We start from the raw sequence: 15,811 nt of genomic DNA, 5'->3' as shown, positions 1-15,811 counted from the left end.
CAGCTGCAGTAACTGAGAAATACTCCTGTGAGACAATACCCTTTTTCTTCCATGGAGACTAATGTCTCAGGCCTCTTCCAAAGAACTGAATACACAAATCAACAAAAAGCTTCTCAAACTTAAATCAATTCACATCTGCAACTGAGTGGAGGCATCTCACGTTAACCAGGCTATCCATCATCTACAACGTGTACACCACGCAAGACTTCATATTGGCAGAAAAAAGAATCTTGCTGTGTCAGGCAATTCAGGCTGCTTTGTGCTCCATCACTCATGACTCCAGATCACCCCGTCCCACTGCCTTCTTCATTCTGATTTATGAGACCATTAGCAGTGCAAGAGGAGACATACGGAATTACAGTTAAGGCCATGAAGACTGTCTTTATTTCACGTTGAGTAGAGCAACTGAACAACTGAGTTCACGCTCTGCTCCTACAAGATGCTCTACTTAAAATGTATGTTACCTTAAAGAGGCTAAGGGAGAGCACAGTAAAGAGGGCTGAAGGTTGTAGATCATCTGGGGGAAGACTCTTGTGTCAAGGGACCTACCAATGGCGTGTGTCTCTACTTATTATTGTACCTTAAACTACCCAGAACTATAGATGAGGTCATTAAAACACACATGCTGAGGTCGCAGCCTCCCAGAAGGCCAGACAGGTGTGCAGAAGGGCAGGAATTGCTATTTCCATGCCCACAGACTGCAACAGATGCTGGGGAGGGTCCTTCATTAAGCCACATTCACCTATCTCATCACAGAGTGGATGAATTCACCACCACCTGGCTTAGTTCTCTGCATAAAACGAAATTATGTGTCCTTTGTGCAGGGGGAGATGGTTTTCTCACTGGGAGTTTTGAACATTTCTGTCATTTTCACATTCATCACACAAGAGGATTTAATCCCAGAACCCAGTCCTTCCCCCCACCCCCCTTACAAATACACTCTTTCAACACATTAGGCTTTTTACATCATGTGCTTTCCCTAGGACATATTTCAGATGCCACTAAAGGGCTAAGAAAGCCAGTGAAGCCACCTTTGTGTTCCCAAACCCATTAATGCTTGAGAGCTTTCCATATCATGCTTGGATGATTCTGCAATCAAACGTACTTTTCAAGAGCACTCTGTAAGCAGTGGTTCTAATGGACTTTAAATTTAACATGAAGCTCCATTAGTAAAATAAATATATAAATAAAATAGATGATCTTTATTAAGAAATCAGGATAGAGAAGACAAGCCTTTGATGCAAGAAGGCAAAGCAGGGTAGGTGATGTGATTAGCACATCTTCAGAATTTCAATGAGGTACAGTCCTGTGCCTTGCTGGAGCCACACACTGCTTGTAGCTGGCTGAAAGCAAAGTGTAGTGCTTTTGCTCAGGTCAGCTGCCCCACCTTTACCCCGTACTCCTCTGAGAAGACTGAACACAATTTGAGTCGTATCAGTTCTAGTAACAGAACACCTCTCCAGCCCTTGAGGGGGAATGTCTGTAACTGTGGCAAAGCGGTAGAGAGTCACTGGCAATAATTAGTTCAGCAGGTGCAAAGGAAATAAATGCCTTAGATATCTGTATATTTCTATAGGAGTGAGACCAATATGCAGTTGAGTTCAAGAGATAGGGAACACTCCTACCTACACGTGCCCTGTGACTTCACCCGCATCACTGACACTTGTAAAAGCAGGCACTGGTGCTGAACAATTATACTTCCAAGTCTCATCCACACTGGTGCTGAACAATTATACTTCCAAGTCTCATCCACACTAAGCTCTTATGCAGCTGAATTTACCAGTCAGCTGAGTCCAACATCATTAGTTTTTTTCCCCCTAAGATAGCCACTCAGATCCAAGTCTAGATTGCTCATTACATGGATGGGCTGGCTGACTGAAATGACACCTGTAAGGTGGTTGGTGGTCCAGATAGGTCAGAAAAGAGCTTATGCACTCCATTGAGAGTGGCAGGGTGATGGGAACCTCTGAATGTCAGACTTCATACCATTTAATTTGGTTGCCCCACTGACAAACACCTGAAATTAGACCTGAACTACAGTCTCAGCCAGAGCAGTATATCAAGGAGTAACAAGAGCAGAACTGCTTCCAAAGGGAAGGCAACCCAGGTAAAGAGCTCACCGTCAGGGCATGGCTCCACAGGACCAGAGGGAGGTGATTGCAGAAGGTCTTACCAGCAGTCATCAGGCAAAGGCAAGGTGAAAGGAAGGGGCTAATCCCCTAGGCCTGTGTTTAAATGATGCTCCTGGACCTATGGGCAGAGGGTGTGGGTGGAGGCATCAGGTGATGCTGGTCAGGATGATCAAGACCTAGTAGTGCCCTCAGGGCACTGACACTGTAATTCTTTATCGTATAATTAAGTCCTCAGATCACAGTACCCAGCAACGTCTATTCTGACTAGCATCTCTTTGAATTTTTATCAAAGGAACCTGGGAAATGGATAAAAAAAAAATAAATAAAGGAGTAATTCTCCAACAAGCAAGTGAAATCGCCTCACGTAAAATAATTCACTATTAAATTGATCTCTGGAATGCACAATGGATTTAGTAGCGCTAATCTCTTATGTAACATTTCCCTTCATTACTCTTTAACAGCACTCAAGCTGACAGTCTTGGCACTTACGTTGCTCTCTCACTCTCTGCAAAGCAGAGCTGCCTAGCTGGTTCCTCGGAGAAATTAGGGAGCAATAAAGCTAGCCCTGGCAGGCACTTCCAAAGATGAAACCGAGCAGCGCTGTCATTCTTTACTAACGCAGAGCAAAGCAGATGAGGTAATGCAGCTTGTAGAAGACATGAGAGCAAAAGATTGATTAGAAGTGCGGCTGAAAAAACACATGATTGTCGTACTAAACATGGGTGACACTTCGGTTCCGGCTCCTTCTTTTCTCCTGTAATGCCTTGTTCGCATTTCCTTTGATAATCCTTAAGCGAGCAGGAAGCATTTCTGATCTCATCTATCAGACCAAATTTTTGCCTTTTTTGTTCCTCCCTGAACGCAGGCACTAGGGAGGCTGTTGCACAGGTATAATAGAGCAGAATCAGGCCCAAAACTGCTACTTGTCAGAAGTCCAAAGCATATTTATAAATAGACATGTTTATTTTAGAATAAGATGTTGTTCAAATGCACAGTTAATACTAAAGCATTGAAGGTAAAATGTCTCCTTCCAGCCCCTCCTACACATGCTTTCCTTTCCAGGGAGACACCAAAGTACATATTCAAATAAGTATTTTATGATCGAGACATTTAGTATTTAATTGAACCTCATTTAACTGCTTAGAACTTTTAAAAGAAGCTCTCAGCAAGAACTCAGGGGAAAAAGAAACCAAAACAGATAAGTTGTAAGAGGTGAGATGCCAGGCTAAGGAGGATAAACAAAAATTCTTTGATTCCTAAATATTCCCTAATAGGATTTCTCATTTAAGTCCTTCTATATGTTCTGGTTTATAAAGAAGGAATTATATAACATAAAAGCAACACATGGTTAAAGCTGTCATGGTGATACCACATTTGTTACCAGTGACCTGTATTTCAGAGACAGTCGTTCTACTGAATCTGTTTTATCATAAGCTAATGAATATAGCGTTCAAATGGATTCATTTGGATAAATTTTCCTAATTTGTCCATTGGCTGTAATGAGTTTTCAGAGACTTAGCTGGAAAGGATATTTTTTTAAGCAAGAGATTAAAATGCATGACCTTAAATAGAGCCCTCCCATCTGGTTTTCTTCCAAAAGTGTCTCAATTGCCTCTGTCATTAAGAACACAATACTGCTCTTTCTTGGGCTTTCCAACGAATATAGTTATGTTCCTGGGAAAATATGGAGAGAAAGAGCTAAGACCAGTCAAATGGGATGAATAGGAGAAAGGATTTTAAGCCTTAAGAAATGCTGTTCGTTTACTTAGGAGAATTATGTACACTGTATAAATAGCATAAGATTCTCTAGGAACATTACACAACAAACAGACAATTATATTGCAGGATTGCTGATTAAGACACATGGTACAGGTTCCTGAGCAATGCTATTACTCAGACCAAAAACTCTAATCTATTCTCATTTTCCTTCCATCAGTGTGACTCTAGAATAATTCCATTTAATTCATTAGGGCTTTACACGCTGGAGAGGGCAATTAGGCTGGGAAGAATTTTTGGACAGTGACTACGTACTCTCTGCTCTGTGCCAGTAGGACTTTTCAGAAATTAACACATCAAAGGCTAAGCATCACAATCTGATCTGGGTTAGAACAAAATGAATCTGACACAACACAACTGAGATCAACAGACTGCTTACTACAGATTTACACCTACATGGATGTGAGCCAAAATTAGACTTGTATATCGAAGAGTCTGCTACTGCATCTTATTCAAAGGTAGTGCTCCATCTATGCTTTTTGCTTCATATTTATGATCGAAATTGCAGTCACACATCAGAGACATTAGAGAGCATCAACTTTTAGTGCAGTGATGTTTCCTTGATGCTCTAGAGTCCCACCTAATCCTAAATGTGGAGACACCGATGTGAACTGTACAGGAAGACAGAGATCCTGCCTGAAAGAGCTGACAAATTTTGTTTAAGGACTTGGTTTTCAAGAGTTCCTTGAAAGAAGTCTCATCTCTCTGCAACACTACTTTATGTATCCAGCTAGACTTATATATTTCTTTACTTCTTGTTTTTAGTTCTGGGAAGCGGGACTTCGTTCTCGTGGCATACAGAGGATATCTTGCATTTACCTTGCTCTACCTTGCCTCCCTCCCTCTCTTTCCTCTGCCCTCAGAAGCCTCCAGTCAATCTTCTTAGGTGGGTGCGGACTGCAGGACGCCCATGGAGGCAGTGCACCACATATGGAACAAGTATGATATGAAAAGCAGGTGATGCTTGTGGGAATCCAAGCACTGATATCAGGCGTGCTTCTGAATTGGCCCTTCGCTGAGTGTCTGTGACTGGGGCTGCATGGCAGCCTGTTAGATGTTCGAATTCTGTGCACACACACTTCACCTTCGGGAACCCCCATTTGGAGTGAGAACGGGTATAAATGGCAATGATAGAGACTCCACGAATGTCCCTCTCTCATCTGTAGCACAAAAGCTTAGTCATTATGCCTGAGCATAGATGTCTCTGAGGTCACTACATGAGGACAACCTATGAGCTGTGATTCTCTTCAGAATGTGACTTTTTGCACAAATTGCCCTTGACAGCATGCTTCTAGCTTCCCACAGTGCCCCACACTCCTCGTGAAGCAGGGTGACGTCCGAGGGATCCACAGCTTTGAACAGCCTGCAGTGGTTTTACCATCCTCATGACAATTGCTATTCTTTGGTCTGTCACTGTCAACCTCTGTTCTTTCCATTCCCATTCTCTCCTGAATGTCATCTGCGTGATCAAGTACCACATCGGCCAGATTAAGAACACTTTCCCTGCCGTCCTTTCAATGCCATGGATTGCCTGTTCACGCCGCCGGGATTACCATCGCAATTGTTTCCACAGGAAAACTGTACCCACCTCACAGCCCAACAGCCTGAGAACTCACAAGGTAACAAGAACTTGTCACCACAAATAAACCGTGGAACGTAGCTTTTCTGCGTGAGGTTTTAATTACAGTTGGCGACTGTGAGTTTACAGCCGGAGATGAGGCGTGTGTGATATCAGCAGAATAAGATGCCAATATCAGTGACTGTATCACTGTTTCCAAACAGAATTCGTTTGGAAATGGCTCCTTCATTTTGAGAGGTCTTGGAAAATGCTTTTAACTCTTTCACAGAGTTTTCAGACTGTGATGGTTAACATCTACCAACCACATTGTCTTCTCAGTTTTACCAGACAAATCTTCATTTCCACCCATACAGTTAAAGGTGGATTTAAACCAGCATATTCAGAAGTAGAATTTGTTGACAAATAATTTTTGGCTTGGTGTCAGGTTTGTCATTCAATTGAAAAATTAGTTCTAATATTATGTGATTTCCTAAGGAAACAAGACTTACACAATTACCTTCGCTACATGTGTGTCGTGTATCTGCATTTGCATTGGGGGTTTTTTTGCCTTTCATAACTTTTGGGCCTGTTAATCAGTTTCAACCAAATTTTACAGATTTATGGACCTTAAAGTCCTCGCAAGGTTTGTGAAAATAGGCAATTGGGAGTTTGTGAAAACAGCTCATATCTAGGTCAAAATATCTTGCCTGCAATCAATATTCCTGCTACCTGATGGTAACTCATTCGTGTCTACACTTGCTGCAGTTACACCTTGAGTGGACAGAGCATCAGAACGGAGTCACTCTCAGAAACACAGTGGTAAAAATAGCACAATCGTTCTCAAAAATCTGCTCCCTGTAGCAGCGTGTGAGCTTTTACCTTTGGTATAAATTACAAGTTTGTTCACTACAGTGAAATTACTCCAGATTTACACTGTCAAAACTGAGAACAAACACTGCCTTTATGTATGTTTAGTTACATTTAGTGGCAAGAGAGAAGGGTCCCGTGCAGCAAATTGTTAATCTCAGGATTAAGTGTGTTGGTTCCCTTAGGATTGCTTGAACAAGGACTGACTGCTCATGGGAAGGTGTGTGAACCAACAAAGTGGTGGAGACAGAGCAAGAGCCTGTTCTGGCCCACTCACTAATCTGGTTGTTAGCAAAGATTTTGTCTCAAACAAAATTATTGGTACTGGCTAGCATGTAAGAAAGAATTCAAGTCAATGTTCAGCTCCCTGCATACTGCAGCACTGGCAGCTATACATAATAAAATGATGCTTTTTTCCTTTTTTTTACATTAGCAAAATGCTTGTGAAGGTCTGTGAGACCATGAACTTTCCTCAATGCCATTTAAACAGGCACTTTTCAGATTTAATACTGTGCTTTGTGTTCAATCTGTACATTTCATTACTGTAATCACTCAGATATGCTTCTTTCTTTGTGAGATTTTGAGGGAAGAAAATGGATGCAGTTTTTCTTATTAGCCGCTCCTTTTCCTTGTCTCAGTGTCAGGCTTGCTGTGAAGAAGACTGTCAATTTGTTTTATCACATGCATCCCAAGGCGGTTTCTTTTTTTTTTTCTCCCTGACTCTCTTGTGTCATCACAGCATTCGTGGTCTTGATCTCAGAACGAGTCTTACTGAAACACATGAATACAGCTTTTCTCTTCCCAACTATTACGACTGCTTCTGCTGCCTCGTTACAGAATCACTGTCAGTATAAATAATTATATGTATTTAACCTTTTACAAAGGATGGAATTTCCAGTTCCAAATCACCTTTGAACCTGGGCAGCCAACACTCTCGTTATTTAACAGCATCCTGACATTCTCTGTCACTAATCTTTGACAAGAATGAAATGATTTTCTGTTTGCAAAACTTTCTTTTCCATACAGGCATCTTTCACCCTTTCTTCTGGTTGTGCCTATGGGCCTGTCTCAAGCCACTTAAGAGAAAGAAGTTTCTCTAAAAGACGACAAATGCAGTGTTAAAGCCATTTTCCTCTTATACTTCAAAGACACTTTTCTTGGATACACATCCTGCAAAACACTTTCTATATTACATGCCAGGAACAAACTCTCCTTTATCCGTGGTATATGACAACCCAGATAAAACCAGAACACCCTTATATAGGAGGTGTATTAAGTTGATAAGACTGTATTTATTGTGTTCACTTTGATAAGCTTGTAAGCAGGAGTAGTTTGAAGCAGAAGGGATTGAAGGTTCCTGAGGTACTGATGTGTTTGCTACCTTCTTCATGTCTGATGCTGCCCATGAGACCCTGGGAGTATGGAAGGGCATGAATAACCCACAGCCCACCTGTGGATTAACTGATTGTATGACATTTTATCACCACTTCTTCAACTACTTTCCAGTTATACACCTATCTATAATATTTCTCTACTTCATTTAGTCACCTTTATGGCTCCTATTCTTCTTTCAAGACGTCCCTTCAACTTTTTCCCCATATCATTCCCAATGCCCACAATGCTTTTCTTCTCCATCTGCCTTTCCCTGCCTTACATCTGCAGAAAAATCCCTTGCTTGCCACCTCCTGAGGTATTTGCTGGTGTTCAGAAACAGATCATGTTCTTTCTGTTGGCTTGGACAGAGGTTTGGATGGGGCCGTGAAGGATGGTCTTTGGGAAAAGAGTCATGTTATGAGTGAACTGTAGAACTGAGAATATGGATGGAGATCATTTTGGGACAAAAGATTTTGGGGTAGGAAATTGTTGGACCCTTTCACAAAAGTCTTAAAACTTTTGGTCAAAATGCTGTTTTGAAACAAAAGTTTGAGAAGACTCAATCAAAAAATAACATGAAAGATTTTGATTTTCAAAAAAATGGACTGCATTGAGGTGGGTGGAAGAGAATGATTCATTGAATGTTATCGGAATCCACAAATAATGTTGGTTTTGACTGAGAGGTCCAAATTCTCTTTTTCCCTACGCCATTCCTTCATGATGCTGGGTATGTTCCTTAGCTTTTTGCTGCTCACCTGTGAAATGGTGCTAACAAGGCTTCTCTACCAACCTTTTAAAATTTGTTATTATGAATAGTACACACTGATACTCCAAAGAAAAGCAGCTTAAAAAGCAAAGTATCTTTTGTTACATTAATCCAGAACACTAAACATTCACTTAATTTAATCTATATAAATTAAAGAAGGAAGAAATGATATGGGGAAAAAATAACTCTAGAAAAATACCATCCATTTAGTCCAACATACTTTGTCCTACATACATAGCAAAGGGTGAGACATTTCCCTTTGCAGAGGCAAATTGCTAGAAAGAGGGAAAAGTCTTGGTACTATCTGTTAAAAATCTGTTTCCTCTTACCCAAGACATAAATCTCGCTGTTGACTACGGCTGCGCTGAAGCGGTATTTGGAGTACTTCATCGGCGCACCTTCTGTCCATTTGTCTTGGCCCGGGTCGTACCGAAACGTTCTGTTACTTAATCGATCCGGCTCATCGTCGGGCAGATCCGTCTGTATGAAATATGACAGCCGTATAATAATACAACATTTGGAGCCCTCTGCACACGCCTGCGTGCAATTAATCACAGCAGACAGCTGAGCAGATAAATAACATAAACACATCAATTACAGCTGCGAAGTGATTCTTACTCACTAGGGTTTAACAGCACCCATGACTTGTGGCTGGGAGTGCACTGCAGAAGACAGATGAATAAGAGGGCATCTATATTCTGCAGCAATAAAGCTGAGGGTTTGGGTAGTAGAAGTACATTCATGGGCAGAACGTACCTCTTTCACAAGGCTGCTGTAAAGTCCTAACAATAACAGAGGGAAAACCAGTCTATCTGACGTTTTTGGTTCCTGCTGATGGTTGAAATCTATTCCCACTGGTACTCAGATCATACCGTGAGTCTCGGTGAGATACTTTGCTGGCCTTTCTCAGGCTATATATATACAAAACTTATTCTCAAGTCATTTGCACGTTTATTTAGTCAGCCTAACCAGAGTAATGTTGTTCAACTGCTATAACTTCTCCTTCAATAGTTTTCATAATAAGCTCCTAAACCCCCACCATATCTTTGCTGCCATAATACTCTTTTTATACTCCCTCCTACTCCTCTTGTTCTCTCTAATCTTCTTCCCTTTTCTCTGCCTGTCTCGTATGATGCAGGGAACTCAGGTTATATTTTCTGAGTACGACATCCTTGAATGTAAGCAGTGGGCTGTGGGGGGAGGATCCTGAAATATTTCAGGATGAAAGGTTTCACGTAGAGAGTGAGAAGCAGAGAAATACTTTGCTCACTTGTGATGGTGTTATATGTGTTCTTGCTTTGATTGTTATTCTTCTTTCCCAAAAGACCTTTCCAACACTAATGTCACAGACAAGACAGTAGGAGGCAAACCAGCAAGTAAATGTGTAGACCCTTGGTTACTCCCTGTAAGTGCCCAGGGCATGCTCTTTCTCTGTGGTAAGTGTGAAACACTAATTTATTCCCTGAAAGAGGGGTAAGCTGTGTATTTTCAACACAGAGTAGGCATATACTTAGGAGCAGGCATATACTTAGGAGCAGGCATTTGTCATGCTGTAAATTCACATCCCACCTCATTTTTGTGGCAACGTTCACCTCAGAGCTCACTTTGTGCTCTTTATGTACAGAAAACGTAGCATCCAGCAGCCCTTCTCTCTGTCCCAAGGGTCTGAAACCTTCCTCTCAGCCTCACCAAATGCTCTCTTCCATTTTAAGAGCCCCAGTTACCAAGGCTGGAGTCACTTGAGTTTTAAATTCTGCTGGCATCAGTGAGGCTAGACCACTGCTGAGCTGGAGCAACGCTGCTGTGAGTCGAGCTCTTGCCCTCCTAAGCTGTCATTTTATGTCCTGGCTTGACTTTGTCTTGTCTTCTTTCAATTGCGAAGCCTGAATGGGAAGGGAACATGTATTTATCTCTGTCCAGTAATGGACACATGCGTTTACGGCACTCTACCAATGCTGCGTCGTTAGTATTTGTTCAGGATTGACAGAACATTCAGTGCTGCTTGAGGACAGGGACAAGTCTTGGCTTGATGAACTGATTTGCTTTCACAGTGCAGCTGTGGTAGCCCCACAGATACAATCACTGCATCTGACAGGTGAGTGTGGGAGATATCTGGTGCCAGAAAGATTCAGCACTCTCTGCTGGGTTGGTCTTAGAGCACTTTTTTGAGAGCTTTAGCTATTTTTTTCTGATCTGTTCAGGTACACTCTAATCTTACAAAGCTATATTTTTTAATCAATTACTGTTAATATGCTAATTTCAAGCCTATTTATATATAAACTCAGACTCCCATGTATTGTTACTGATAGTACTGGTCAGCAAGTATCCATTTCAGGTGTTTACAAGGTGCTTGTATTTTTTTGAAAACCATTCTTGGCTCAATATTCCTGACTTGTGCTTCTAAGCCACTTTTCCCCCTTACAATCCGTTCTGGAGAACTATTGAGAAAGACAAAGCTGGTTGTCTGACTTCAACATCTATCTTTGTTATACAACATATCTTTCAGTTCAAGTTTTTTAACAGATAGATTGGTTCTACATTAAGTGTTTTCATATTTTAATTCTTTAAATAGCAAGATATCCTTGCTCAGTTGTTTCAGTATCAGAAATACTCTCTGATTTTTCTGTTGTCTCCCTTGGGGACTCCTGCACTCGAAATATTCAAAGTGGTGGAAATCTTGTTTGCTGAATTTATCTCACTTTTAAATACTTTAAACAGTAATTTATTTCAAGAGAACCCAAACCAGTGAGATGTGATGACAGTCTGAACATATTGCTGTTGGCAATAAAGATTACAGATGCTCTACTTCATTGTCAAGTAAATGTGGGGCTTTATCTCGAATGCTCAAATTTAAACTGCACTGAGCAGTAAATAAGAACGGGCTACGCTCTCACAAAAGATCTTCTGCACTAGGAGGAAACAGAGAGAGCAAGCACTGTTTCTGACATCCATCTTCCTTGTACCATAGTTCTGTATATTCCCTGTACTACTGAATATGGTATCTGTGGCCCTGCTGAAAATACCTGTTAAACCTTTCCATGGCTAAGCAATGCAACTGAAACAAATATGTGGAGTGATTAAAGGAATCTGTTTCCCAGAGAAAGTTATAGTGAGGATGGCATAAGATGGATATCCTTCTTCTTCACCCTGTTTGGTTTTCCTACCAAATATGTTTAATCAGAGGAATATGAGCAATTTGTTCTTCAGTTATCACTGCTGTACTTTTCCCATGCAAGAAGCACCATAAAATTACACAACGCTGCTTGTTAGTACACAAACGAACACAATAACTGGCACATATCTTAACCTGTGGTGTCCATCCACCCAGCACGTAGAGCTTGTTCTTCACCGTCACCACCACATGGCAGGCTAATGGCACTGGAAGCGGTGCCGTGCTTCTCCAGGTGCCTTGCTCCATGGAATACTTCTCCACACAATTTGTGACCACATACTGATTTTTCACTTTCATTTGCCCTCCTATTACATAGAGATCATTATGGATAGTGCCCAAGGCATAGAGTTCACGGAGCTGAGTGGTGCACAGGCTGTGCCAAAACTGATTTCCTCGCTGGTGGTATCTGTAGGAAAATCCAAAGTTGTAAATGCCCTGGTTCACTGAGGTCCCATCAGCTTGTTTTGAAACATCCATCTCCTTCATCATCAATGTTTATTTAGACAATGATACAATGATAAGAAAAGCTTTCTCCTTCACAGAGAAGTTATAAAATTGAGCCAAATTTTTGCAATATGAAACATTTTTAGTATGAGGGATCCTAATTTTAGGCATTTTTAGGCATCCTTTCGAAGATATTTGACCCTAATTAAGGTAAAGAATCCCTTATTTCTGCATGTGCTGTTCGATCACAGTTTCACTGAATTTAGTGGGAAGAGCGAGAGCTCAACTCTGCTGAAAATAAGGCCACCTCATCAGTCTCAGTATGGATTCCTTAAATTTAGGCATCTGTATTTGAAAATGCTGTCACCATTTTTAAACTTTGTCTTTAATCTAGAAAGTGTCTGGTTTTCTTTAAAATGGGTGCATCTGAAAAAGACATGAGTGAAAAACAGAATGAGAATTTAAAGCTATCAATCATCATCCTTTAATTACTATCATCAACATCAACAGAGAAGAGTGTTATCTCTGTCTTACTGGACTCTTCGAGTCATTCACTTGACCCATGTCCCCCTGCTAATGACCTAGAAGAGAGGATCCTAGGAAAATGTTGAGATTTGAGTAAGGAGAATATAAAATCCACATACATTGATGTAGGATCTAATCAAGCTCATCTACACAGAGATGCCGCTGCAGTAAATCCTCCTTCTTTCAGGAGAAAAGGCATCAGAATTTCATTATATGTATATAATTCATTGTGCCATAAAGATCAACTGTGAAAAATTGATTAGAGTAATTGAAATCTCTGGGAAAAGGTTCAAGTAAAGAATGCTTTGTCTAACAGTCTTCTTTTGTCCTCAGAAACATTATTTGGATTTAATTTTTTTAAATAATTAGTGATTTTCCAACAGAGGGTACACACCTATAAATTTCGATGTTCCTGGTCTTTTGTCTAGACATTTTGACGGCACTGGCCTCTCCTGCCACAATAATATCGTTATTCTCAGTGACAACACCGGTGCAAACACATCCTAGACCCTCTCCATACTTTGGAGAGGAAATGAAGTAAGTCTTTTGTGTCGCAGGAGCGTAACAAAAACTGGCATCTGCATAGCTGCCGTGTCTTGACCTAATGCCGAGAGAATTGTTGCCGATGCAGAGTAAGAGATCAGTAGTCTCCATGCCGTATCGCAGGCTGAGAGAAGGGTGGTTGGATAGCTTGATGGTTTTCAATGCTTCTTCAAACATATCATTGCATTCTGAATTGCACAGGATCATTGTGTTCCTCTTCTGGGCTTCCACAAGAAAGGATGGGCTGACAAGTACCAGCCTCACTTGCTTCAGGAGCTCGATAAGGTGCTCTACACGTGACTTTCTGCTATGCTTGACCCATCTGATGACAAGGTCCAGAATGCTCTCCTCCCTGGAAACATTCAGATCATCTGATTTTATGAGAGTCAACAGCTGATGGAATTCAATCTCTAATATTTCTTCCTGTAAGCTCACCTCAGCAAAATGCTGATATAAATACTTCCTTGCTTGATCAGATAAATCTTCTGCCCCAATGTCGTTTGCAAAGTAGTAGATGCCCACACAGTTGGAAGCATCCATATGGTCCATCATATACTTCTGACACATACTGAAAACTTCTTCCATCTGCATGAAATACGCAGCGAGCGCAACGGTCTGCACATTCTGATTAGTGAGGTGCAAATCTGCGCTGTACATGTAATCGAGTATTACAGACACGCTCTCTGCAGAGATGTCATACAGCACCACTTCTCTCTGTGTGCATTCCACCAAGCCACACGTAAACATGGCTTTGAAATAGGGACTGAAGGCAGCCAGCACCACCTTATGGCAGGGGAATTTCTCACCTTCTGCAACTAGCACAACATCAATTATCTCTGCTGATTCTTTCATTCTCTTTACTTGTTCCAGTAAAGTCAAGCTATGGCGCTGCCTTCTTTTCTCCTCAGCCTTATGATCCATGGTTGATGTCCAAACTGCCTGTTTTCAAATCTTCTCAAAATTCAAGGTCTTCATCAGGAATGTTGCTAGAGGCAGAAGCATAACATTGTCCAGTAAGAACGAATTTATGGGCAAATGAACATTCCTGTTAATATCTAAAGCTAGTCATTCCATAGGGTGTGATATAAATCAGTAATGCATAAAAAGTATGTAAAATTATGGTGAGGTCTCAGGCTCGAGGTCTCAGGCTCAAAGTCTCCAAGACACAAAAAAATAAAATCGACACTTCAAGTGATCTTCAATATTCAATAACGCTCCACAAGTTTTGTGATTACTTAAAGAAAATTAGAGACTTCCCTTCAAAACAGTCTTTTCCAGCTGCCTTCTCCCTCCTTTCCCTGATCCTGATCCAGAGCCTATTAAAATCGAGGGGAAGATTTTCACTGACTTTAATAAACTCTAAGTCAGGCCCTTAGTCCCTTGGCTATTCAGGGTTTGTCTCTCACAGGCACCTGAAGGACGTTATTCCTTGCTTAGATGCTGAAATTACCTTATATTTTCAACAGTCCCTTAGGTTAGACAGCTGGAATGGAGTAGTGCCTTTTCACTGCTCACAGCAGCTCTCAAACTAGGAGTTATGTCTAAGCAGAGACTTCAGAAAAGGGGTTTACAAGACTGAAAAAATGGAAGAACATTAGACTTGCTTCTCTCATTATTTTTTACAGTGATCTACACCTCTGGAAAGCGGGTGGGAAATAAAGCCACTCGTACAACCCAGTTCACTGGCATTTTACAGAGGCGTGAGTGTACGTGTGGATGTTTAATACTCTGCCTTACCACCAGACTTGGCTACCAGTTTGCAGAGGTTTTGATTCAAAAGCCCTGTGCTTGCACCCTTGCAAAGCCATTAGAAAGCTGCTGCCTCGTTACTCTGCCAACGGATTTGTCTCTGCCCCATCGTACTCCACTTCACCAGTAGCTTTCTGCCCAGGCTTCAAGCTGAGAGAGTCAAGACAATGTTGTGGGCAGAGGCAGCTTCCACTCCTGAAGTGCAGTGATGGAACTGACAGGGAGCAACTCGGTCTAATTGGACAGATTCTTTACTCTTTCACACCAAAGTGTATGTCACTGTTTTCTACAGAGTTGCTATTGGTTTGCTTTGGGATAAAGGATTAGTAAATAGGGGCCAGCTTTCAAGCTGTTCTCCTACTTCTCAGCAGGATGCTTAAGTGCTACAGATTCACAGAGTGTTGGTTCCACTAACTGTAACCTCAAATGAGATTTTTCATTAAATTATAGTTATTCACATACGCCCTCTAGTTTTATTTATGGGGAAAACAGAAGGAACTTCGTGGTCCCATTTCTGGTTTTGTTTTTCGCGAGGCCCTTTACTGAACCTCTCTGGCTTTCAGATCAGCAAGCTGGAGAATGTGAGGTACAGTGGCAAAGCTGTCAATGGGAGAATGTTGTTTACCCGTCACTTGAGGGATGTCCTTAACACAGTTTTTGTCTCTAAGGTGGTACTGAGACAGTTCTGTTGCTGAAATGCATTAAGGACTCATGTCATGGATCATCAATACATAAATGAGTCCTAAAGCTGTGGTATAAACATGTTTGAAACACATTGTCAATATGCTATGAATTGCTTAAAGAGACTATTCAAATGAGTGACATTCCTCATTGGCCTAAATATTTGCAGGTCAGGGTCTTGTGCAACAGATTGAACTGGTTTTCTCAAATCTTGAAAGCACAGT

General features: G+C 41.3%; 1 protein-coding gene across 1 annotated transcript in view; it reads right to left on the bottom strand.

The window, feature by feature from the left end:
- Nucleotides 1–14,078, bottom strand: part of KBTBD12 (kelch repeat and BTB domain containing 12) — a 29,322-nt gene extending 15,244 nt beyond the window's left edge. The window contains exons 1-3 of the mRNA XM_009978108.2: nucleotides 13,009–14,078; nucleotides 11,781–12,051; nucleotides 8,803–8,953 (exon numbers count right to left, since the gene is read on the bottom strand). Of these exons, the coding sequence (XP_009976410.1) occupies nucleotides 8,803–8,953; nucleotides 11,781–12,051; nucleotides 13,009–14,078 (1,492 nt within the window). The remainder of the gene's footprint in view (nucleotides 1–8,802; nucleotides 8,954–11,780; nucleotides 12,052–13,008) is intronic.
- Nucleotides 14,079–15,811: the final 1,733 nt, after the last annotated feature.

Source organism: Tauraco erythrolophus, chromosome 12 (assembly GCF_009769465.1).
Source record: "Tauraco erythrolophus isolate bTauEry1 chromosome 12, bTauEry1.pri, whole genome shotgun sequence".
Taxonomy (NCBI): Eukaryota; Metazoa; Chordata; class Aves; order Musophagiformes; family Musophagidae; genus Tauraco; species Tauraco erythrolophus.
Note: the sequence above shows the minus strand (reverse complement) of the source record. Positions and strands in the feature narration are given on the sequence as shown.